Below are 24,624 nucleotides of genomic sequence, written 5' to 3'. Positions count from 1 at the left end.
AGAAAAAGAAAGGCGCAACTGATGATGTCTCTTACCATCTTTTCTATCTCTTCTCTCTCCAACTCAGACAAACATAGAAATAATCTGATCAAAGTAACGAAGAATTGCTACATGCCATCAAAAAATGCTCAGATTGGGTGTTGTGGAAGAGAAGTGGGGTTATGTTATTGCACTCCAAAAGATTCTTGCTTTGCTTTCCTTGGTTGTTCTTATTTGGGTGGCCAATGAAATGACGACGTTTTTGACCAAATTTGCCCACCTATCCAAGGAAGGGCCGCTCGCTCTCTGAGGAATGAGACATATCGTTGGCTTTTTTGATCTGCCATTGGTTTAAAAGTAATGGGATTTTGTTGAAGCCGTCCCCAAGAGAGGGATGGAGATTTTCTTTTGGGCAAAAGAGAAAGTGAAGGATCAAAGGCAATGGATTGTAAATGACACTTGGAGAAATGGATGTGCGAATGATTGAAGAGAGAACAACACACACAAGTTGCAAAGAATAATTATATGCTATATATTTTAATTTAGTGGTGTGGGCGAGTGTCTTTTTTGGCTAAGGAGAATTCAAAGGAAAAGTTGACAATGAGAAGAGTAGCTCGTTTGAACGTTTTGCTCTTTAATATCATATTAATATTCATGGGTTCCATCTTAAAACCAATGGACAATAAGAAGAGTAGTTTGTGTCTATTATACATCTTTATTAGGTCTCTTATCTTATCAACGTGGGATCTTTTTAACAGCTCATTCTTTTTTAATATAATAGTGATTTTGAAGGATTTGTCGCATTCTCTCCTCTCACACGCATGCATGTATTGCCCCTTTCACACCCTCTACTCTTCATGTAAAGCTATATTAACCAACACAATCCCTTTGTGAATAAAGGCTTTCGTCATGGTCGTTAAACTCTGCTCTCCAAATTTATAATAATTAGCTGCCACTGGAAATATTGGAAAAGGGAAAAAAAGAATGGAATGGGGAATAAATAGTGTGGTGCAATTTCCGTAGCATATGTTATAATGGTGTGTGGTGTGGTGTGAAGTTACACCGTGGTGGTTAAACATAGCGTCCTTTAAGTTATGGCGAATGGTCCACTGTGAAAAATATAGAATACCAAAAAGAGGGAGCTGGGTCTCACACATACACACTTGACACTTGACACTTGACACTTGACACTTGACTTTACAATAAATAATAAAAGAGAGGACCACTGGGGATTGGGGAAGGGAAGGCAATAAGATTGTGGAGAAATTAAAACCCGTAGAGAGCCGGGCCGGGGGTGCGGGATCGGATCCAGTCCAATGGTCCAAATTCAGAAATCCAACACACCACCATGTGCTCCATGTGTAAACAGGGAAATGGCGCATGCAGCCAGCTGCTGACTGCTGTGCTGTGCATGGCGCTGTGACGTGTCCATCTCCACCAATTCTCACGTGCCATCTGGTCCATACAACGTGTCAGTCCAACGTCTACAGATTCTCATCCAACCACCTTTCTCCAACTCTCCCACCCCGCTCCTCAATAAGCTTATGACATCATTTGATATGATTTAGAACTTTGATATGATTTAGGTTTTCCTACTAGAAATTGGAATTAGATTTACTTTAGATGTTATTTTGATTTAGATGTCTTATTCCTATCATGATTAGGAATTATTATATTGTAAACAAGATTATATATTTGTATCGAGATTAAGAAATTTAATACAGTGAAATCGTATTTTATAATTCTCTCTATTTTCTTTCCTCCTTGAAATTTATGAGCTTATTCAATTATATAACTATATGACAATCCTGGACTTTGGAGGAACACCATTTTATTTGGATAAGAATACATTCTCCATCAATGTGGTAGCAATGAAGTGGATGGAGGAATGAATGAGTATATTTGAAGAGATTAGTTTTCAGAATGCAATATTTTTAAGGATGTGACCATGTGTATCAAATAATGACATATATTCTTGATATATATTGTATCAACATCAATAGTACATAAAAAAATCAATTAAAATTGAATACACGTTGAAGAGTATATTTGAAGAAACTATTAACAACAAAAATAATTATTTAAAATGTAAAGTTTACTAGTCAAGAAAATACTGACTTTGATTATTGATGCCTAAAGTTCTAGAATATAGATTTTGTTTCTGTTATTTTTTTTTTTTTGGATGTCATGTTTGGTTCAGTTGACATTATTTGGCAGACAAAAAAAATGGGTGCCAAATCAAAATTGGTTGGCTGAAATTGATCGAAGGAAATATTAATGTGGTTTGTGTGTATACAATGGAGGAGTTTCAAAGGAATGTTTCGGAAAAATAGATCTAAGGCTTCTTCAAGGTTTAAAACGTGACTGATTTTAAATTTTAATATAACAGAATGAATCTTAAGCGGCGGCTGTTTCATATACAAATCTCCATTATCATTTTCTTAAGTTAACTGAATCACATGATATGTTGTTTTACAGAGACGGTGCAACCAATAATCAAGAATTCAATTTTCTGTCTTTATTAAAAAAGTACTAAAATCACATGATATATATTTGTATATAACATGACTTCGATCTTAATCTAGTCGATCTTAAATAATTGCATGCAACTCAATCAAATTTGACTCATCAACGCATTAATTACAAGAGAGAACTTATGACAAGAAAAAATAGTTGGAACCAAATTCACTGTTCCTGCAGAAATAGAAAATTCTCAACAGAAAATGGTTGTTGGCAATAATTATTACCCAATCATGCTAAAACTCTCAACTCAAGAACTTTGAAATGTAAAGGAATGAATTGGACCTTTCTTTTTACCTTATTTGCAACCCAAATGAATAAGAATGCCAAAAAGAATTTTGGAAAATAGGATTAAAATTACTTTTTATCTCTTATTTTCCAAATCTTTTTAAGCTGACTCAAACACTCATCGATACGAGACAAGAAAATTGTCGAATATTTTAATTATTTCAATTTCTAAAATGAATTGTTTAAACTACAAAGCTGTCTCTTTACAGAAATTACTTAGAAAGATGAGAGAGAGATGAGTCGGCAGTGAAGTGGAAGGAGGATTGATGAACTCCAAGATTGGTAATATTGGATCTTTGATGGACCAAAGACAATTATTAGTAGGGCAGCCATTGCTGGTCCCTAATGGGATTTTCCAACTTCAAACACTTTGATCCTTTGATGCTGATATTCATCTCTCTCTCTCTCTCTCTATAGCTGAGTTTACAGAGAGAGAGAGAGAGAGGGGTATTATGAAGCCAATAAAGATTCTATTTGTGTTCTCATCAACTCCATTCGGTCGGAATAAAGCCCACCAACACCAAATCTTCCCAAACCCCTTAACACACATATTCCCTCAATTACAATAATTCTGTCATTGTCATCCCCATTCCCCACAATTCTAACTCTCTACCCTCGTAACTTTTTTTACTCCAAATCTTACATTTTCCACCACTTATTTCAACAACCCAATTGATAAAAATTAGTAAGGATAAAAAAAGTTGGAATCTTGCCACCTAAATCGTTAAAATTGACCACGAATATGATAGGTTATGGTAATTGGAATGATAAATGAGATTGGGGGTGGTGGGAGATCACTGTGCATTGAGAAAGTGGTCCGAGTTACTGATGAGGATGGGGAAAAGGGCAAGTGATAAGGCTCAACAAAAGAGTACAACATTTAATGTAAGTCATGTTAGCAACTATATTTATAATATTTTTCAAAGGTAATCTTTGAGAATATGCAGAGAGGTAGAGATTAGAGGGGCCCTTTGCTGACTGGCATGCAACTTTTGTAGGTTCATTTGTCCCAATACAGTATTTTTCTTTCCCTTCTTCTCTCTTTCTCTTTTATGCCCTTTTTATTATCTTGTTGCTTTCAACAAAATAAGGTCTCACTAGTGAGAAGTGATGTATATATATATAAATGGTCCCGGTATATATCTGAGTTCATATTGATTAATCTCTCTATCATTCCATTTAATGGTCAATAATGTGTTTGTCAATTATGCACATTTATGGGGTTGTTCTACCATCACTTCCAATTTGTTCAAAATTCTAAAGTCTTCTCAATTGTTCGTCAACGTCATACAAAATGAAATGATTTGGATCATCATTAAATACCATGTCAATTTGTATTAAAAGAAGAGAATACATATGAAAAGACTATTAAGATTTTTTTTTTTGAAAGAAAGTTAAGTAGAAGCATTGTTACACATATTTTAAAATGTAAAACAATTAACCAAAAAGTAATATGTAAATAGAAATGAGAGAAAGAGTAAAAGTAATAATTATAAAGTCGTAGGATTAATAGAATAAGAAATAAGAATGATATTGATAAGGTTGTAGAGAAATGTTATCCCCTCGTGCAACAGTACTCTTAATACCCTTTGGTACAATGCTGTGGGATCTATTTTGTGGTCAATTTGGTTGGGGAGGAACAATAGAACTTTTGCGGATGTCTTCAACCACCTTTGGGATGATATTATTGTTCTAGCTTCCTCTTGGTCTTCCAAGTTTACTTTCTTTTATAATTATGATATATCTATCATTTTACTTAGAGCATTTTTACTTAACCTCTCTTTTTTTTATATGTATTTTTCTCGCCTAGTTTAATGAAATGATTTCTAAGGGAGGGAGGTTGGAGGGTATGAATTAAGATTGCAATAATTGAATTATGAAAAGTAAAGTAATGTCAAATATAATTCTACATCGTACAAAAAGGAACTAACACAAAGAACTCAACGAATATAAAGATCAAATCCTCCCACCCATTTATATATCTATAAATTTACGTATAGTAAATAGAAACAAATTACAACATATCCACATGATAAACAATCCCCTAAATCCGAGCCAATTATCACATATAAATATATTGTAACTAGCTAGCTAGTGGTGATCTCTTTTCCAATTTCTTTTCTGCACTACTCAAAGCTTCAATCTAGCAAAGAAACATTTTGGAAAGCTGACATCTAAAACTTTTTTTCCCCTTCCCTTGAAAAGATATTTTTGCAATTTTTTTTTTTTTTGTAGAAACTTTGGATATGAGAACTGCCTTAGTTTTCTTTTTGCTTTCAACCCCACAGTGACAAAAGCAAGAATGAAAGTGCAGCACTTTTGTGTTTGTAAACTAAAAAGGCATTGCTTTAATCGTGGGTTTGGAGTCGTGATTGAGGCAATACAGAAGAGTGAGTGAAGGGCATTAAAGCCGAGTCCTCAGCTTTCCAAACAAGCTCAATATCTTGTGCTGTTCTTCTCGCATCCATTGATGCCCCAAGAAGCCCTCTCTTCGTGAACCCAACTGCGTATAATCCACATTCTCCTTTCCATCCATTTGGAAATTGCTTCCTTGGCAACCCATCTTTCTCACTGAACATACTCCTTTCCTGAAAATTTATCATACCATACCCTTCAAATTATTAATTATTGGGTCATTATATTTTATTTCAACACAACATTACTTAATTGTCATGAAACAAAAGAATAATTTTAACATATAGTGTCTCAAATTCATTTTCATTAATTCCGTTGATGTATCTATACTTAAAAGTGACAACTATTATCATGTATAGCAAAAATCCCATCATTTAATACTCAATTAAGATCTACCATTAGAGAAAGAAGTATAATAGTTAACATGTTATCAGGCAAATGCGTATAACTTAAAAATTGAAATTATGACAAGCATAATTCAACTAATTAAAACAAGTTGTGAGTTCGAATGTTCACCCTATATGTGTGATATTAAAAGATAAAAACAGTGAAAACTGGTTTAATGGTACTCTAGAGATGAATTACAATTTACATTACACACCGTACAAAATGTACGTGGTTCGATTAAGAGATTAATGAAAAGTAAATTTTTTTTTAAGTACAAAACTAAAGAAAATAATAGGAAATATGCACCTTTAGCCAAGAGGGGACGTTACTTTTATAACCAGTGGCTAAAATGACAGCGTCAAAGTTTTCAACACTGCCGTCGACGAACTCGGCGGCGCAGCGGCTTAGTCTCGTCACTCCTCGGCGAACCTGAAGACCAGATATATTAGAAATCTCATCAACAACATTTGGAAAGAAATATTGATAATTTGTGGGAGAATATCGCAGAGAAGAATTAATTGAACCTTAATTTTCCCGCTTCTGATATTTGCCAAAGTCCCAACGTCTAAAACGGGGGTTCTTCCAGACAGATTCTTGAGCTGTAGAGGGCCAAGTTTCGGGCGATTGAGCCCCAATCTGGCTGTGTCTCCAAGTACCAAATGTGATACAAAGAGAAGAATTTTATCCACTAAGCGCATGGGGAGCCATTTCAGCAAGCACATCGACAATCCAAAAGTTGATCTTCCCAACATCTCATGGGGTAGAATATGCACCTGCGAAAAAAAATGTCAAAAAAGTTTTCTCATGACAAGCAATTTAATATAACTCAAGATATTAACAAAATTGTTGATAATCTCACCGAGTTGCGAACGACGAGATGTGGAGAAGCTTTAAAGTTGCAGAGGTCTAGACAAACTTCCATACCCGAATTCCCACATCCAATAACCAAAACTTTTTTCCCACGAAACACTCCACCAGTCTTGTAAGAACTAGTATGAACAACGGGGCCCTCAAATTCCTCCAACCCTTCAATTTGTGGAAAAATTTCTTCAGCATTTTCACCCGTTGCCACAATCAGCCATTTGCAAACATATTCTGTTGTTTCCTTGAGTCCCAATTTCCCACAGTTAAGAACAGCCTTGACCCGCCAAAACCCACATCCCTCATCCCACTCCGCCGCCGTCACCGTGCTATTGAACACCGGCTTCAACTCAAAATGCTCGGCGTAGGCTCTCAAATAGGCCAAAAATTGTTGCTTTGTTGGGTAAGTGGGGAAATTGGAGGGGAAGGGCATAAGTGGGAGCTGACAAAATTGCTTTGGGAGATGAAGGCGGAGGCGATCGTAGGTCTTGAACTGCCACAACGAAGCTACGCACTCGGCTCTCTCAAGGATCAAACTTGGGATTCCTTTTTGCTTCAGACACGCGGCGGCGGCGAGTCCCGACGGTCCGGCGCCGACTATCAGCGGCCCCGGAACCCTAATTTGTCTTGCCGGCTCTCCATTCTTCTGGATCAGAGGATCGTGAAGTCTTTTGCCTTCCACTTCTTTCAAATAGTCGTCCATAGTTTGTGAGACGAGTTAAAATGAACTAAGGGGTTACAAAGGAAAACAAATTCAGTTATGTATTGGCATGGAAATGAAATTTTAGTGGAATGAGTTTCTTTTTTTTTTTCTTTTCTTTCTCTCTTCCTTACTTAGAATTATTAAAGAAACATAGGGTTGGAGAAAGAAAGGTTGAATTTTGATGGGTGGGAGTTTGAGGTATAAGCTTGAGAATTTTGAGACTTCAACTTGAAGATATATGGGGTTGGGCAGTGGCAACGTTGTAATTTCAAAGGATGTGTGTTGTTATATATATTTATAACGGGTTGGAAATATGTCAAAAACATTTAGTAAAATTAGCAAAATAACGACCACATTTATTTTTTTTTTCAAATATAGCACTCTTTTAAAAGAAAAAGAACGGAGGTTCAATTTTTAAAATGACAACTTTACCCAACAAATATATATTTAACTACTTATATATGTACGTGATATACCTCTAATTTATGACTGATATAAGTATCCGATATACTATGGATAGAAGTGAAAATTTAAAAAAAATGATACATAGAAAAAAATTTAGCTACCCATTACAATTTGCGTGTTTATATAGTTTCCATTAACTAACAAACCAGCTAGTGTGTCATTTGTTTATGGAATAGCCACACAATTCCAAAGAGTAGAGATGAGAGAGACGAGGGAAAGAATTGTGGTTAGATGGGACAAAGTAAATAGGTTGGGATAGGCATTGGAGAATCGTAGCAGTGACATTACTGAAAAAAAGAAATAATGATCGATACATAGTGGAAGGTGGGGATGAGAGTGAAAGATTGGTCAACCGATGTCCAAGTATGGATATTTCAGAGTGTTTAGTGAGTGAGGTCTTATTATAGCTGGGGCCCTAATTTTTATTTATGTTGAGGAAGGAGAATCGTCTGTTTGGAAATAAGGGAAAATAAAAGAGACCCACTTGATTGCAGCTGGATGTGTAGCTAGGTTCTACAGCTTTGGTAGTCCATACTCTGATTTCATCACTTTAATTCTGAGGATACTACTCTCAAACTCATCATGCATTTCTTGACTTCATTTTCCCCTACATGTTGGAATGTGTACTAGGGAATCGGATCGAGATGTGTGGAATCTGAAAAAATTTGGAATATTGTGTTCATCATTGTCACAAAGAAATATACTCATACCTACCTTTATACCTCCCTTGTTCGGAAACATTTTGAGATATGACCGGCTCCTATGGTAACATTCCTATTTTTGGTTTCTGATCTTTTATTTTTATTAAAGAAAAATAAACAATTTGAAACTTATTTGATTGTTTCTAAAATTTCTATACAATTTTGATAATGTTAAAAAAAAATTGCAAAATACTTAGATCTCTTAAGAAAACTGGAAACGAGAAATAATAAATTTTAGATGTTACCAAACAGGCCCGACATAATATCAATCCATAAATTGGTAATTTCATGGCCGAACACGTATTTTCTCTTCTTCATGAGTATTTACATAGTGGTTATTGATTAAATTGTGTGAAGCTAGAGGCTAGAGCACAATTTCAGTTGTTCAGTTTTTCTTTCCAACTATTGATTTATTGTTAGTCTAACATCTTGTTATTTTCATAATTGGTTTATGTTTTTTATAAAATTAAAATTAGTGACAAACATAAAACATTTGAAGCATGAAGGTTAGCATAGATAAGTAATTAAACTAATACCAATGAAGTTATGGTGGGAGCTAACTCCTCGCATTGAAAAGTTGCTTAAAATAAGAAAATAAAATGGAGACTGTTTGAGAAAGAATTAAGGCCGGTTTCCTATTTATCTTCTATAATCTTATCAATTTTAATCCTTTATCAGGTGGATTCTACTCTTTTATAATTATTACTTTTCAATTTTTACTATTTTCTCTCGTCTATTTACATGATCAGATTTTTTAATTAATTGTCTTACTTTTATTATTTATTAATTCAATTAATAATTTTTCTTCTAATAAAAATTTATACAACTTTTATTATAAAATATTACAAATTTCTATTCAATTTTTTAATTAATTAATTTTACTTTATTATATTCATTAATATCAATACATTCTAGAACAAAATTCATTACTATTAAATATTATAACAGTAAAGTTTAACAATATTTTATATTAAAGAATGGTTGTCCTAATAAAAAATTGTTGTAATTTTATTTTAACTATTTATTATTTGTTAATATTAAATAAATCGTTACGATGAAAAAAATATACTATCAATCAATATTAATGAAATAAATTAAATTATTATAATTAAAAAAAGATTAGCATGTATTTGCCATTAATTAGTTAGAAATATGAAAGGATGTATAGTAGGTAATTGTTATCCAATATCAGATAGTTTTAGTAAACCACGAACAATATTTTATTTCGATTCCCATAAATATTTTAGTAAACAAGAATAATATTTACATTCCAATTGATTTTCATTACGATTTCTTCCCATTTCGATTGTGTGTAAGTAAACATCGTTTAAGATGTAGATTGTGGAAATATTGTACTAGGTTCACTTGAAATGAAGACCAAGGAAAAGCATGTTGAGCAATTCGGACGGGACTATCCAATCTAATCTATAAAATCGTACTCTGATCGAATCTCGATCCACCCAAATCTACTGTGTTGGATATTCAACTTTGGAATCCTAATCCAAAACCTGCATCAACTTAAAACACATTAAGGAATTGTTTTGAAGTAATGTGAAGTGGGAGAATAATATAAAAGATGGCCACTTTGTCACATAGTCCACTACCCAAGCCGAGAGAAGTAGAAAGCTTGCTTACCCCTTTTCAAAAAATTTACTGAGATAAAATAAAAGAACAGTAAACCCAATGGTATCTTTGTCTCTTTCCAAGATTCTTTTTTCCATAATTAGTCACTTCTTCTTATGCCAATTCCAATTCATTTGATTATTTTCATTCAGCCGACTGATCTTCTGCTCAAACATCACCCTCCACCTTTAACAAAGCCCACTCCTTCCAATCAACTATTCAGAACCTCTGTTCTAATATGATTTTGTCCACATCTCTATCACTAACCTACGTTTTAAATACAACACCAACAAGATTTTGGGAAGAGTTCAAAAGCAAAATCATCCCACTTTAGTTTAAAACATAGACAACATCCTAATATCATTTTAGAAATTATAGAGATTTAACCGCTTAGAACAAGGTAATTATATTTTTGAAAAATTGTTTATAGGTACACGTTGAAAAAGAAATGAAAATGAGAGAGAATGAACTCAAACTCTAAAATTGTTATTGCCTTAAAATAAAATTGTACAAGTTTCTTAACAACCAGATATTATCCCGGTTCGGATAGTGGCAGCAATCATTTAAAACGTTCTACATTTTGGTAGCAGGGCAGCGGTTGGAGGTGTTAGGTTGACCCTAAGGTGTGTGTTTGATTGGATGTCTCAAGAGGGGAAATGTTAGTGAGTCGACTTTACTATAAATTCCCAAATACAATCACAATGAACTGTCTGGTTTGATTACCCATTCATCAACCAATATTCAACACCATTCTTTGTGGGTTTTGTGATAATTTCGATCTAACAACTCTTCTCGCATATTCCAATTCCCGATTTATGTTGGGTGTATTATGTCCTCAAAAAAACTTTTTAAAAAATCTAAAAAAAATTATATTATATTTTTTCAAAAATCACTACGTTTACTGTGCTATATGTATATATATAGGGAATTTAGTAATCCTCGACATCTGTGAAGACTGTTTTTATAGACCAATGCATGGTTGATGAGTGACTAGATAAATCTAAAAAAGATGACAAAATAGAGGTTGGGACACAAGACTTCCTGTTACGATATACTATGTTAAACAAGTTAAATCACCAATGAACTCAAAAACTTAAACCGATGAATTAGAGTAAATTTAATCATTTAGGGATATCCTAACAATATATATAAACCGTAAAAATTAATCATTCAAAATATGATCGAAGCACTTAGTTAAAGAAGAACTAATCCTCTAACTTATTAGTTGTTACTCGTTAAAATGGTTCAAGTTAAAATTAAAAATTTACACAGAACTTTTCACGGTTAAAAATATATAAAAGGTGGGATTAAGAGAAATTTTTTATGTCAATTTTACCCTCTTGTTATAATTCTTTTGGATTTAAATTTAATGGCAGTTTTAGTAAAGTTTTTCTTTTTTTTTTTTTTCAAGTCTGCCATGGTGTCTTCTACGTTTAGTATTTCATCTTCCATTTTAAAATTGCCACAATGTTGTACTTTGAATCTAGACCGCAATCAAATAATCATTTTAAAATTTCCATTTTATTATATATTAAAGCTTATTTTTTGGGCTATTAGACTACAAGAAGAAAAATAGGCAGAAACTATTTTACAAACTTAAATAACTTGTCCAATATTTGTAATTTTATAAATAAATTACAATAATTTTTATATTTTTCGTAATTTTAAACCTCACATGCATCGTTCCAACAGTAATTAAAAGTCTTAGGAAACTCGACCAGTCTTTGGATTTTATTTTCCCTTTTTCGGTTTAATTAATTTTTTTTTCTAGTTAATGTTGTTGACTGTCACAGTTGACACAGAGTAAGATGAGTAAGATGGTAGTAAAGTACAATGAACTTTTAACTTCAATACTTCGTCCCAAGAGATCGGAAGAATGCGACACATGAACTTCACAGTTTTATCTATTTTTATCATTTACTTTTATAAATGTCAACGAAGAATCTGAGTAATTAAATTAATTAAAAGCTACCCTTTTTCTATATATATATATATATATATATATATATATATATATATATATATATATATATTTAATATTCTAATTTAAGTAATTGGTAGTGGAGATAAAACAAAAGGAAAAAGCATATAGCCTATAGGTGACGAATCTTGAAACTTACACAAATTTCAGGATTTGGGTGTCGCATTTTTTGAAAACCCTAATTGGCTTGTAGAGGGAAACGCAACGAATCTTCAAGGCCGCGGCGCCGCAGGAGTTTGTATGGAGTATATGAAAACTGCAAAAGATTCATGGGTATAGGAATAAAAAAAAAAATTCATCCATCAACAGCTTCTGTATAAAATTAAAAACCAAAACTATAAGAATTTAAAAATCATACATGTTTGATATCATATATTTTTTTTAGTGCAACATAGAGATTGGAATCGAACTTACCATTTATTGATTGGAGATATATGACAATTACTGTTGAGCTATACTCGTTTTGGTATCCCCAATGGATGTTTTATTTTAAATAAGATTGTACGAAATTTCGAGCATGTCTTAAATTAATTTTCCATGCAAGAGAAATGGGAGAAGAAGTACTCAGTGGCAGTGGTTGAATGAACAAAGAATGGGCTGAGAAAACTCAATACAAAAGAAGTGGGCTTTCCTCCGAATTTTTGGCCCATTAATACGTTCATTCTCTGGACTGCCCCTTTTTCGCACAAGTGCCCTTTTGCCAAATCAAAAAAACCATTTTACAAGTCAAGCAGGACAAAAACATAATTTTATATTAAAAAATTATTATTGTTATTATAGTATAGTTTGTGTTAGGGTTGTAATAAATTTTTTATTTAATTTTCTTTTTCTTTTTATAGATACCTTTCAAAAAAAAAAAAAATTCAAAACTAAAGTGCTGCTTACTTACAAGGAATCGAAATTGAATGAAATTTGAATGAAAATCAATCTGAATTTAAATGTTATTCTTGTAATGTATTTTACTAAAAATTTTATGGAATCATATAATGAGAAAGAATCCAAAAATAATTATTAGTATACTACTTTCTTATTTTTGTTACTTACAAATACATTACTGTGTTGATTTTTTTAATTAAAATAATAATAAACTTTAATTATTTTATTGCTATATTTTATTGATATTAAATATTTTTTATTATGACAACTTATTTAATATTAAAAATTAATGAATAATTAAAATAAAATTACATCAACTAAAATGATTTTTTATTGGAATTATCACAATTTAATATAAAATGTTATTAAATTTTATTGTTCTAATAGTGAATAATAATAAATTTTATTGACATTAATTAATAATAACAAAGTAAATTTAAATAATTAAATAATTAAATAGAAATTTATAATATTTTATGAGAAAAAATCACATTAACTAATGAAAGTTATATAAATTTTTTATTAAAAGAAAAATTAAATGCAGTATAAATAAAAATAATAATAAAAATGCAAAATAGTTAAGAAATAGTCATGATGAGATTGTAGGAGAAGAATGATACTACAATTAGTTTTTCTTTTCCTTTAAAAAAAAAAGGAAAAGTGTAAATTTTGATTTTAACTTCTTATTCTCATTCCCCAATGGGATCTAAATTATTGGTTAGACAAGCTTCTCTCGTAGACTAATGATTATTTCCACATTTTTCACAAAGTTCACTTCATAACAAAGCTTGCTATTACTATATCAAGTTTTACATCATCGATAAACTTATAACAAAAAGCTAAATTCGACTAAATTATTTAAGTACTCTTGATTCACATATTATATTTTATGCCGTCTAAAGCATAAAGAAATTCAAATTTATATTTGATATATGAGTTAATACATTTATTTTTTTAAACCTTCAAATACTTACCAGGCTTTTTCTTTTTTAAGTCATCTCTCCATATTGTCAAAACGTAGATTTAGCGGCTCAAACTTTTGCTTTACAAATTCATATATCTATAAACCCATAAATCAAATAATCTAATCATTTGGTACCTTAAACCCATAAATCAAATAATCTAATCATTGGGTACCTTTGAAGATAGAGAGATTTGTTTTTAAGGATAGTGGACAACCATTTTTCTCATATCATCTGCTATTATTTCCTCTTCTGCTTCTGTTTTTGGGTTTTTCCGTGATGTGTAATTTTTATCTTTGAAGATACGGAGAAGGCTAATTTAGGAGTCACATTTTGTTGAAAGGTCGATTTGACTCGAATCCTGGACCGGATTTTTAATCCTACACCGGTTAATGATGCGATCGGAGAAGTTTCTCTTTTGTCATTTTTTCATCAATACTCACCAGAATATGATCCGGGATGGGAAGAGAAAGACTTTTTTCTCCGGCGGGCTTTCTCTCGTAAAGCCAAAGACGCCCCAAGACAAGGTACAATTGTTGGGAAGGGAACATGAGAAATAGAACCTGGCTGAATTCGGGCCGGTCTCGTGGTGCCTTATCACAGGTATAATTGTTAGAGTAAAATATTTTTTTTTTGTGGTTTGAATTTAATTTCTATTTGATTCCAAAATTTAAAAAGTCAGTCACTTTTGAAATTTAAATTTAGTTCTATTTGGTCCTTGAGTTAAAAAAAATGATATGTTTGTTATCTGAAGTTTGAATATAGTTTTTAATTAATCTCTGAAGTTTAAATTTGATTTCTAATTGATCTGTAAGCTAATATAGGTTGAATATACATCGAGAAGTCTCTCAAATGACATGGATAAATTTGGTTTGTTGCCAAAAAAAACCTTGTTGGTTCCCCTTCTGGATTAAAAATTAGTCATTTTGAATGTTAAATTGGGGATGAATTATGAAGAGGGAGGGTCGAGTGTAGTGTTGTTGGAAAAGTGGTAGAAAGAAAGAAGAGAAAGGATGGAGGGAGGAAACGAGAGAAAAATATCACTTACGCAAAAGATAATAAAGAATGATAAACTTGTCACTCATTTAAAAAATACATATCACCAAGGTGTAGTCAACATGTGCTAACTCAACTCAAAGATTAGTTAGAAACTAAATTTAAACTTCATTATTTTGACATTTAAGTATCAAATTGAAACTAAATTTAAATATCAGATATCAAAAATGATGATTTTATCAAACTCGATGAGCAACGAAAAAAACCAAATTCAAATCATAAACACACAATGTATTTTACCTGATACTTATTTAAAAACATAAAACGAAATAGGCTGAGGATAAGAAATTGAAATATAAAGAAGGTTGAATAAAGTAATGGAGGTTGAATTATTGGAGATGAGTAGGGGAAAAGGGGGCAAATTAGCGTGCTTGATTATAAACCATAACTTAAATTAAGATTGAATAATATAAAATTATAAAACATAATAGGGCTGTAAAGAAATACTTGGTCCAGGTTTCCCATTCCGTGGGACAGCGAGTGTCCTCCCAGATTGGTAGGCGACAGCTGTTCCTCCTTTTGCTTTGCTTTTCTAAATATTTTATTATATTCTACGACCAATTAATTTTATTATTATTTTTTCTCTATTTTCCCACCACTGGGCTGAGCTGAAACTATTTAAAGAACATGGCTGGTTTTTCACTTTTGAAAAATATGGGAGAATCTATTTGAGTCAGAGTGAGCAGTAAAATTAAAATGTGTCCATGAATAATAGGGAGGAGATGAGTTTTTTTTTTATTAAATAAGTATCTTGAAATTTTTTTTTTTTTTTTTTGCGGGGTAACGAAATCAAAATCGTCCTTGAATATGAATTGAAATCGAAAATTCTTGTTTTTTTTTTTGGGAGAATTCATATAAAGTTTGGAAAAAGAAAATAAAATGGGTTGTTTGGGGGTAATAAAGAAATGGTAATAAATTGGGTTTGGGGAAGTTGAACCCTCGGAGTTCGGACCGCATTATTTGGGTTTATTGGGTGATAAGAAGGACACGTGGTGGGGTAGGATTGGTGAGGTGAGATTAGTGTGTGACAGAGCAGCACCATATTGCTGCCCACCACTTGAACTTCAACTGCCCATTGGCATTTGGCAAGGATCAAATCTGCCCATTCAAATCTGAACACGTAGCCTGTAGCTTCCACGTGGTCATTGGTCCCCACCTCAAAGTCCTGTGGGGCCCACATTTTACCCCTTTCCATTATTGTTTTCTTAAGTTACTTTGGTCCCTCTCCGCTTTCGCCACGTGTCCTCCTGCAGCGCAATTAAGGAAACTTGCTTTGCTTTTTTACCACACGTTAATCCCCCGTCGCCTCTCCATCGTCTTATAACCTCTTCTTTTTTCTCATAATTTAACATTTAAATTTCCTTTCAGGTAAATAATTTAAACTTCTGACTGAGGATAATATTTTTTAACCAGTGAATTATATTCAATATTAGATTGGATAAATCTTAATAATACGTGTTTTTCATTCTAAATTTTTGTCTAAAAATGTAATATAAAAAATATATGTACCCACTTATCTTCACTAAATTATGAAATATGATCTTTTTGAAAAATAGATATGTATAGCTCTGACTAATGGATCGATCGTAGAGATTTAATTTATAATTCTACCTATGTCTTTTTTTAATGTAAAAAATATGGAGATGTGAGATTCAACCTCAAATCTACAAAGAAGGAAGATGTTTTAATATTGAGCTATACTTGGCATATGATATAATCTTAATTATTATATTCAAGATGTATTTTTAACTAAAAACATACTAATTTATTTGGTGTGACTAAGAGTAATTTAAAAACTTTTTTTCCCTTGTGTAACTTTTCAATTTTATATTATAATGCAGGTAGCTAAAACATTAAAAAAATTGTATTATCCCAAAAAAAAATTAAGGTTCTTACGTCATATATGTTACAGATTTAAGTGTCATTTTAAATATAATAGTTGAAGATGGGTTCAAATTCCAATAGTAAAACTTTATTTACCTATCGAGTAAAAAATAAGTCTACTTTTGAACTTAATTTAATTGGCTATGGTATCTATCTTCAACTCAAAAGTTGTGAGTGTGAATATCCACCCTACATATTATTGTTGTATTAAAAGAAAATGCTTCCCATGATGAAATTTTTAAATCCATCATTGATGTTCAATGGAAAATTTTAGTCATGCAAACCGACTTATTTTTTATCCATATTATTCTATTTCAACTTTGATATCAAGGTTGATTTTAAGATTTATTATTAAATATAATATAAAAATTTTAATGATATGGACAAATACTAGGATTATAAAAACTAAAAGACAAAATAAATAAATAATTTAAAAGTAAAATAATTGAAACAGACGACCAAATTGTCTAGTATGTTTTTATTAGAAAATGTTTAACCAAATATAGGTTTTTCTTATTTGACACAGGCAAATAACAAATTAAACAAAGGGAAAATCTAAAGACAACAAATCGGAAAACCAGGCGGGCCCAAGGTGATGCCAATAAGAAGAAGGTCAAGGTGATGCCAACAAGAAGAAACCCTCTTCTCATCTGTTGTTCTAGCTAAATCGTGAGCTGCACCATTCTCACTTGTCGAAATATGACAGTAAGCCTCGATAGCAGTCATTTCAACCTCCCGCCTAATGTTGTCGACAATCAACTTTATCTCTGTGATGTCATAATATGCTTTGATGACGTTAATAATCTCTAAAGTCAAAACTATCAGATTCCACGATGATTTGAACTCCATAGTTGGTAATAAGGATTTGATTCAACGCTCTAAGACCTTCCAGCATTATTGCTAGGCCTTATAGGGCTTTAATGGATCATTTCCTTTTCAGGTGTTGACAACAAGCTGTAACGAGCCACCCATTCCAATCATGAACTAGCCAACCAATTCCTCCTCCATTAAACGAGTCCATCCAAGTCGCATCAGTGTTAATTTTCCAGTGCAAGTGGGGTGACAGACTCCATCTGATAGGCGCAGTCGGACTCGCCCCTTCTTCAGTAGCCAGATTCATTTCTCGAGCCCTGTCAATCTCTCTTATTTTGCCATTAACTAGATCAACCAGTCTTTAAAAGCATGGATCTTCAATGACATTGTGAAAAATCTAGTCTTTAGACGTCCAAATACTCCAAGGTAGAATGAGTCCTTTATGTCCTGTAAAATGGTTTGAGTCTCCGGTCGAAGTAATCCATAGGTTTCCAATCTGCCCTATCAGTGAACGCTAATCTCCAAGAAAATTAGTCATAGATCTCTAACAAACCTACCGCTCGAAAACATGTGGATGGTGGTCTTCTCTCTCTCTTTGGAAAGCGGACACCCTTTGTTGGTAAAAACTCCTTTGATACACAGATTTGCTGAGGTTAGAATGATATGATGAATAATCTTCCAACAACACAACTTTACTTTGGGAACGACTTGTACTTTCCAAAACCTCTACCACCTACACCCAAGCAAATCTTGGTTTGAGGAAGAGGCTAATCCTAAGTCGTGCATATTGATCTCCAATATATAAGCACTCTTGACCTTGAAGATTCCTTTCTTATCAAGGCCCCAAATGATCTCATCATTGGTGCTATTCCTAAGGATAATATTAAGGACCAATTATAACTAAATCCTCATTCCACACTCTGGTTCCCTCAATAAAGACGCAATCTTGGAATTTGTCATTGAATCATGGCCTTGTGTAGGCTTGAAATTTTCTTCCCTCGGGAGCCAGGGCTCGTCCAAAACATCCACTCCAATTCCCAGTCTAATTCTCCAACGATAGCCCTAGTTGAAAAGGTCCCGCCCCTAAATAATACTTCGCCATGCAAAAGACAGGTTGTTCTACTTCGACTTTGAGGAAGTCTCTTTGAAGGTAATACTACCCTTTTAACACTTGAGCAATGAGGCTGTGGAGATCCTTCAGAAATCTCCAAACTTTGTTTTGCTAGCATAGCTTGATTGAAGATGTTGATATCTTTAAAGTCCAAACCCCTTTGATATTTATTTGTACAAAGCCACTTCCAACTCCTCCTTTATATTCTTGCTTACGGTGAACATGGAGTTTTCTAGATTTATGCATTGTCCAAATGTATTTGCATAAGTTTTCAGGACCCCATTGATGGCCTTGCAATTTTTTGTAGAAGCTTTAAAAAACATCAAACTGTCATCTGCATAAAATAAATGATAAACAAGCGGGCATCGATTGTTAATTTTCAAACATGTAACATTCCTTTTTTCCTCTGTCTTTTGATCAAGACTAAGAGTGCTTCTGCACAGATTATGAAAAGATAAGTGACAAAGGGTCTCCTCGTATGAGCCCCGTTTAGACAAGAAATCTTGGCCCAAAGCACCATTTGTTAAAACTATAAAAGACACGGACTCTGCACAGTTCGTGATAAGCTTCCCAAATATATAACTTTAATAATTGTTGTAAGAGATGAAGATATTCATATCTCGCAAAAAGAGTCTCACGAAGAAAATGACACCATAATTAAGAAAATGCACCATGTGCTGATATGAACCATGAAAAGTCTTAAAAGAACAAAAGAAGGAAAAAATATATTATTTTTAGAAGAAAGTAGTTCCTTAGAAGCAAGTTGTTTAAAAATTTTGTCTAAATATAATTTCACAGATTTTTTATTTTTAAGAAGATTTCAATTTACTATATTTGACGTGGACGTAAAATCTTCTTTCGTTGATGAAAGGCTTCAAACATAGTGGAGTGTGACATGTACTTTATGAATTGGTGACACTAAGGTACATATTTTGGTAAGAGTATTAACTACCTTTATTTTCTCACTTATTTGAAAACCACAACTCAATATCTCATGTACTCCTTACATAAATAAATATGAACAACATGAATTATCCTCGGGACCATGAGTATACTTTTCAACGAATTAAAGTATTTAGGTTAGATTATAAATCGTGAGTTCGAATCTTCCCACTTAAAATATAATTATCAAAATTTGAATTTGGACAATTAGATATTTAGATATTAAGAATTATGGTAAAAATCACTTCCATTCCTCTAATTTATCACTCTAAATTTAGGATAAAATATGATTAGGTAACTAGTATGTAAATGGCCCTAAATGGGACAGTATCCTCTCCTCGCCCACTTCCAAGAGCAACGTCTTCATAACTTTAATTGAAACAGAATTATGAAATCATATGAATTTTGACTAATTTACCAAAAACTTGCACCCCCTGTTTTCATGGCTCGTTTGGGCAAATTTCTTTTTTTAATTTTTAAGTTATAAAAAATATATAGTATTTATGTCTTGATTATTGTTTTTATCATTATTTTTCTCCCTAAAGTTATATACCCAGTTTAGAAAAACTATATCTGATTTTTTTATTTATTATTTATTAAGCTTTCCAAAGTGTAAATAAAAATATTGTTTTATTAAGTTTTACTTATAAAATTTACTATAAATATACAAAGAATTAAACGTTACATAATTGTTTCGAATATTCTATTTTAAAAAGTTTTTTTCAAGTGAAACTTTTATTTTTTTTTTAACTTCAAATTTTATTTAACAAAATAACAAAAATAATTACTCTGTTCTTCAATAAAAATAGAATGAGAAAAGATTATCGTAGTTTCTGTCTTGACTTTTATTTTTTTTTTCTCTTTCGAGGAATTTTTGTTTTTACTTTTTAGAAACCAACATAAACAAGTTCATTAATTATGAAAGTAAAACAATTTTAGGTTCTTTTATAAATGATTGGTAACTAGTTCACACATTCAAATACTAACTAAGCGAACAAAACATTTTATTATATTTTTTTAAAGAAAAAATTTATTTAGATCCCACTTAATTTAAAAAAAAATATTAAATTATTTATAAAACTAATTATCATGAAATTTATAAAAAAAAATATAATTATGAACAACCTTTAATATGAGGTATACTTTGGATCATGTTAGATAATAAATTTTATATTTAATTTGAATATTTTAGAATGACAACATGAACATACTTCAAGGTTAAAGACATTTTATTTGAAAAGTTCAACCTCCTATCCTGATTTATTGTACTTAAAAAAAGGGAACAGGCTTATAATAGTACTAAAAAAACTTGTTTTCTAATATTTTATTTTTTAGAAACATGTTTATCTTCGCCTAAATTACAATATATATATATATATATATATATACACACACTTCAAATAAATTTTTTTGACCTTTTTGTTTTTTGCTATAAAATAGTTAGGATAAAAGATGCTATTAAAAATATATAGTAAAGGAATTTAATTTTTAAAATAAAATAATTATTGAACAACCTTGTATTGTTCATGTTGTTATTTTATTTTTATTTAAAAGATACTTCTTTTCCAGAATTAAAGTGGACAGAAAATATATACACATTTAAGTTAGAGAGGGTGGGAGAAAAGAAGGAAAAGAAAAAAGAAAAAAGAAAGAAGAAAGGGGGAATTATTAATAAAGAAGGAGAAAGGAGATAAAATGCGAGAGAGAAATAGAAATCATGTGAATCAAATCAACTAATTAACTAAAAGCCACATCCGAACAGAGAAAATGGATAAGGCGGTGGCGGTGGCGGTGGCGAATGAGTCTCCTCCACCGCGGTGGTGCCGATACTAATTTCCATGGGCGCCACCGCCGTGCAGTGGGTCAACCCCAACCCTTCCATCGAGCGATTCGGTTGCTCCATAATCCAAGGGAGGTGACCGCAAAATTCGGCCGGCGAGGACTGGACAAAGTTATCGACGTCGAAGCCCGTGTCCGGCGAACAAAAATTGGGCCCGGGGTTGGGCTCGGCGTCGTCTTCGGTGGTGGAGGGAGAGGAGGAATAAGAAGAGGATACGATGAAGCGCCTCTTCTTATCGGCGGCGGCCGGATCCCTGTGGAGCATCATGAGCGGGAGAATCTCCGGGTCCTCCACCACTTTGTGAAGAAACGTCATCATTTGGTGCGGGCGTTTCTCAGTAGTTTCGAGGCGTTTCTTCATCCCCTCCAATTCTTCCTCGAGAGCCCTCTGTTCTTTCCTCAACCTCGAAATCTCCCTCGCTAATTCCTCGTCGTGATCCCCCACAAAGCTCAAATTGGAATTGGAATTGGAATTGGGGGTGTGTTTTTTCCTGACTATGTTCTTGAGTAAGTGAAATTGGCCCCGCAGAAACCACTGGTTCGCGAATTCCCATCTATCCGGATCTACCTTCCTAAACCCCTGCACCCCGAAAATCAAAGTCAAAATCAAAATCAAAATCAGAAATGGTAAATTGAAAAAATTTACATACGTAGGTGTTGAGCTGGCGGACGAAGCTGGAGAAGTTATTGTGCTTGAAATAAGCAGGCAAGAGGGTGTGGGAGAAGTGGAGAGGATCGACGACGAGGAAACTGTTGCTGGCAGAGCCCCAAGTAATGAAAGCGTCGGTGAGGGGATCGTTGACCATTTGATAAGTCTTCATAACGAAGGGCGCCACAATGGAGCAATTGCCCTCCATCCCATATGCACTGCGACAACGAAGCCAAGCGGCGGTTTTCCTTTTTTGGAGAAGATGAGGGTGCACCCTATATAAATAAGTGGACGCCCGTACTGTAGCGTAGCGGGACCCACACTCCAACTCTGCCTTTCTTCATCCATTGGCCAATCTCCTCATTAAGCATTGCATACTTAGATATTTTGTCACAAAAACCACCCTGCCCCACGCGCACTGCCAGTCACCATACTATACTTTACCCATATAAATTCCCTTTTAAATATTTCAGATATTTACCATTACAATAATATCACGCCCAACGCTCCACCAGATCATTTTTTTTTTTTTCTCTATCAAATATCCTGCCAAATGCTACAGCTTTCCCCTCCCTTTTTATGTGGCATCGCTATTTGCTAAAAGGTGTTCCTTGATAGTATATTAAAATAAAAAATCAGAAATAACAATGCTAGAGCACGCGCCAGAGAGGCGCGTGGAAGAGGGCGTTCCAGGATGAAAAAAGAGAGTAAATAAAACAAAAACCTGAATCAATGTAAAGAGCGGCTTAGATTCCTTCTTTAGGGCAAACGAACACGTGCGTTGGCGCTGACCGGTGAGTGTATGCGTGAAGGCGTGGTGGATTTATGTGCGGCCACGTATTGGGGCAATATTTAAAAAAATGGAAAAATAATGGGGGCGTTTTGTAAAGTGGTGTTTTGAGCTGGGGAGCAGGTTTATGTGCGATTACTGGGCTTGTCTGTCTCCATTTATACAGGATCTTATTTACCTCTTGTCGCCTTCCACCTTTTCTTTCACATTCCCCTTTTAAATCTTTTTACCTTTTTTCTCCATCTTTCTCCTTCTATCCAACTCAATTATACGCACTTTTTTTCCTCAATAATCCTATTTTTTTACTGTTACTTTTTTCATCCGCCAAATATTATTATGTTCACGTCTTATTAATGCATTGACTTGTAGATTCAGGTATAATGCTTTGTACTATTACTGTTGTTTCGAAATGTTGGTAAATCTTTAGACTTTCGATCCAACTTTCTCTAAGCAAATTAATATATAACTGTTTAACTCACCCACTACCTCACTGTTGTTGAATCAACGTCAATAGCGCATTCCATACGCAGGTGTACGAAATTGATTGCTCCGTTCGAGACTAAATACTATTTGGATCTAGGCTAACCTGAGTTTCAAAGTCTACCTCTGTTTTGAATGTCATTTTTCACCATTCTCTAGAATGATCATATTTTAATTGAAACCATGTCATTCATTTTCAAGTCTATTAAATTTAAGGAAAATTTTATATTCATGAACTTTGGAGGTTAAGTAAATTAGAATTTTGGACCTGGTAGGTTAAGTCAATTATGACAAAAATATAGCCAGATAAAGTAATCACGTCATAATATCTTATTCTCAATAACTTTAATCTTTGAGTTATCAATTTTTAGACTTTTCAATTTTAATTTTAATTTTAATTAAGTTTTTACTTACAATATAGTTTTTTAGTTTTCAATTTTATTTTTTTTAATTCAATAGTTGTGAGAATAGAAGATCAAATTTTCAATTTCAAAGAAGATGATTGATGCTTTATATATTTTGGTATTAGTTTTGAGGATTTTGAAATGTATTTACTATTTATATATTTGATATTTTTAATGAAAATAAATCTTTAGTTTAAATTTATTATGAATTTTTAAATTAAATAGATGTCCACTAACCCCTGTTGAGGTGTCTCATAATCCATGCTTCATAGGTCCTCTATGTGTTTTTTATTCATAACCCCATATGTTCCATTATCCATGCACCATGTGTGAAAACCCTAATGCCCCATATGTCTCAATTTTAGACATTATTAGTGTCATGTAAATCACACTTATCCATGGCCTATAAATAAGGTCAATGTGGTGCTCATTGTAAGGGAGAATTAGTGAGAAATTAGTGGTGAGAAATTAGTGAGAAATTTGGTGGGAAATCAAGTTTGAAAATTGATGGGAAATGCCATTTTAAATTTTGAATTTTATTTTATTATTTGAATTGTTTTGTTTATTTTATTTCCCCGACGTTGCCGTTCCTCAATTTTACAACAAAATTTAAATAATTGAATATGTGATTGTTTTCTTGCTATTTATAGCAAGATAAGATCCATTTGATTACCTAATTTATAAACTAACTACTTTATTTAATATTCAGATCTAATTTAGAAAAATATTGTACTTGACCTGCATGCTAGGCAAAGTGCAAAAGGTCATAACATATAATAATTGACAAAACAACAAGAATAGGGAAATTTTAAAATTGATAATTCTTAAGATCCATAGATTATTATTATAATTATTTTCGTTTATTAAAGGAAAGTGCCTTTTTTTTATGCCTACA

General features: G+C 32.6%; 2 protein-coding genes across 2 annotated transcripts; both read right to left on the bottom strand.

The window, feature by feature from the left end:
• Positions 1-4,711: 4,711 nt before the first annotated feature.
• LOC111014552 (indole-3-pyruvate monooxygenase YUCCA2-like) lies at positions 4,712-7,324 on the bottom strand. The gene is made up of 4 exons (XM_022289336.2): positions 6,449-7,324; positions 6,114-6,362; positions 5,896-6,018; positions 4,712-5,375 (listed from the first exon to the last, which is right to left on the bottom strand). The coding sequence occupies exons 1-4, from the start codon at positions 7,151-7,153 to the stop codon at positions 5,136-5,138; spliced, it is 1,317 nt and encodes a 438-aa protein (XP_022145028.1). The 5' UTR covers positions 7,154-7,324; the 3' UTR covers positions 4,712-5,135.
• A 13,890-nt stretch (positions 7,325-21,214) lies between these two features.
• Positions 21,215-22,297, bottom strand: LOC111014439 (heat stress transcription factor C-1). The gene is made up of 2 exons (XM_022289167.2): positions 22,057-22,297; positions 21,215-21,986 (listed from the first exon to the last, which is right to left on the bottom strand). Exons 1-2 carry the CDS (start codon positions 22,261-22,263, stop codon positions 21,309-21,311), a joined length of 885 nt encoding a protein of 294 aa, XP_022144859.1. The 5' UTR covers positions 22,264-22,297; the 3' UTR covers positions 21,215-21,308.
• Between the last annotated feature and the right edge of the window lie 2,327 nt (positions 22,298-24,624).

Source organism: Momordica charantia (genome assembly GCF_013281855.1).
Source record: "Momordica charantia cultivar OHB3-1 chromosome 6 unlocalized genomic scaffold, Mcharantia_2.0 BLBB01000006.1, whole genome shotgun sequence".
Classification (NCBI taxonomy): domain Eukaryota; kingdom Viridiplantae; phylum Streptophyta; class Magnoliopsida; order Cucurbitales; family Cucurbitaceae; genus Momordica; species Momordica charantia.
Note: the sequence above shows the minus strand (reverse complement) of the source record. Positions and strands in the feature narration are given on the sequence as shown.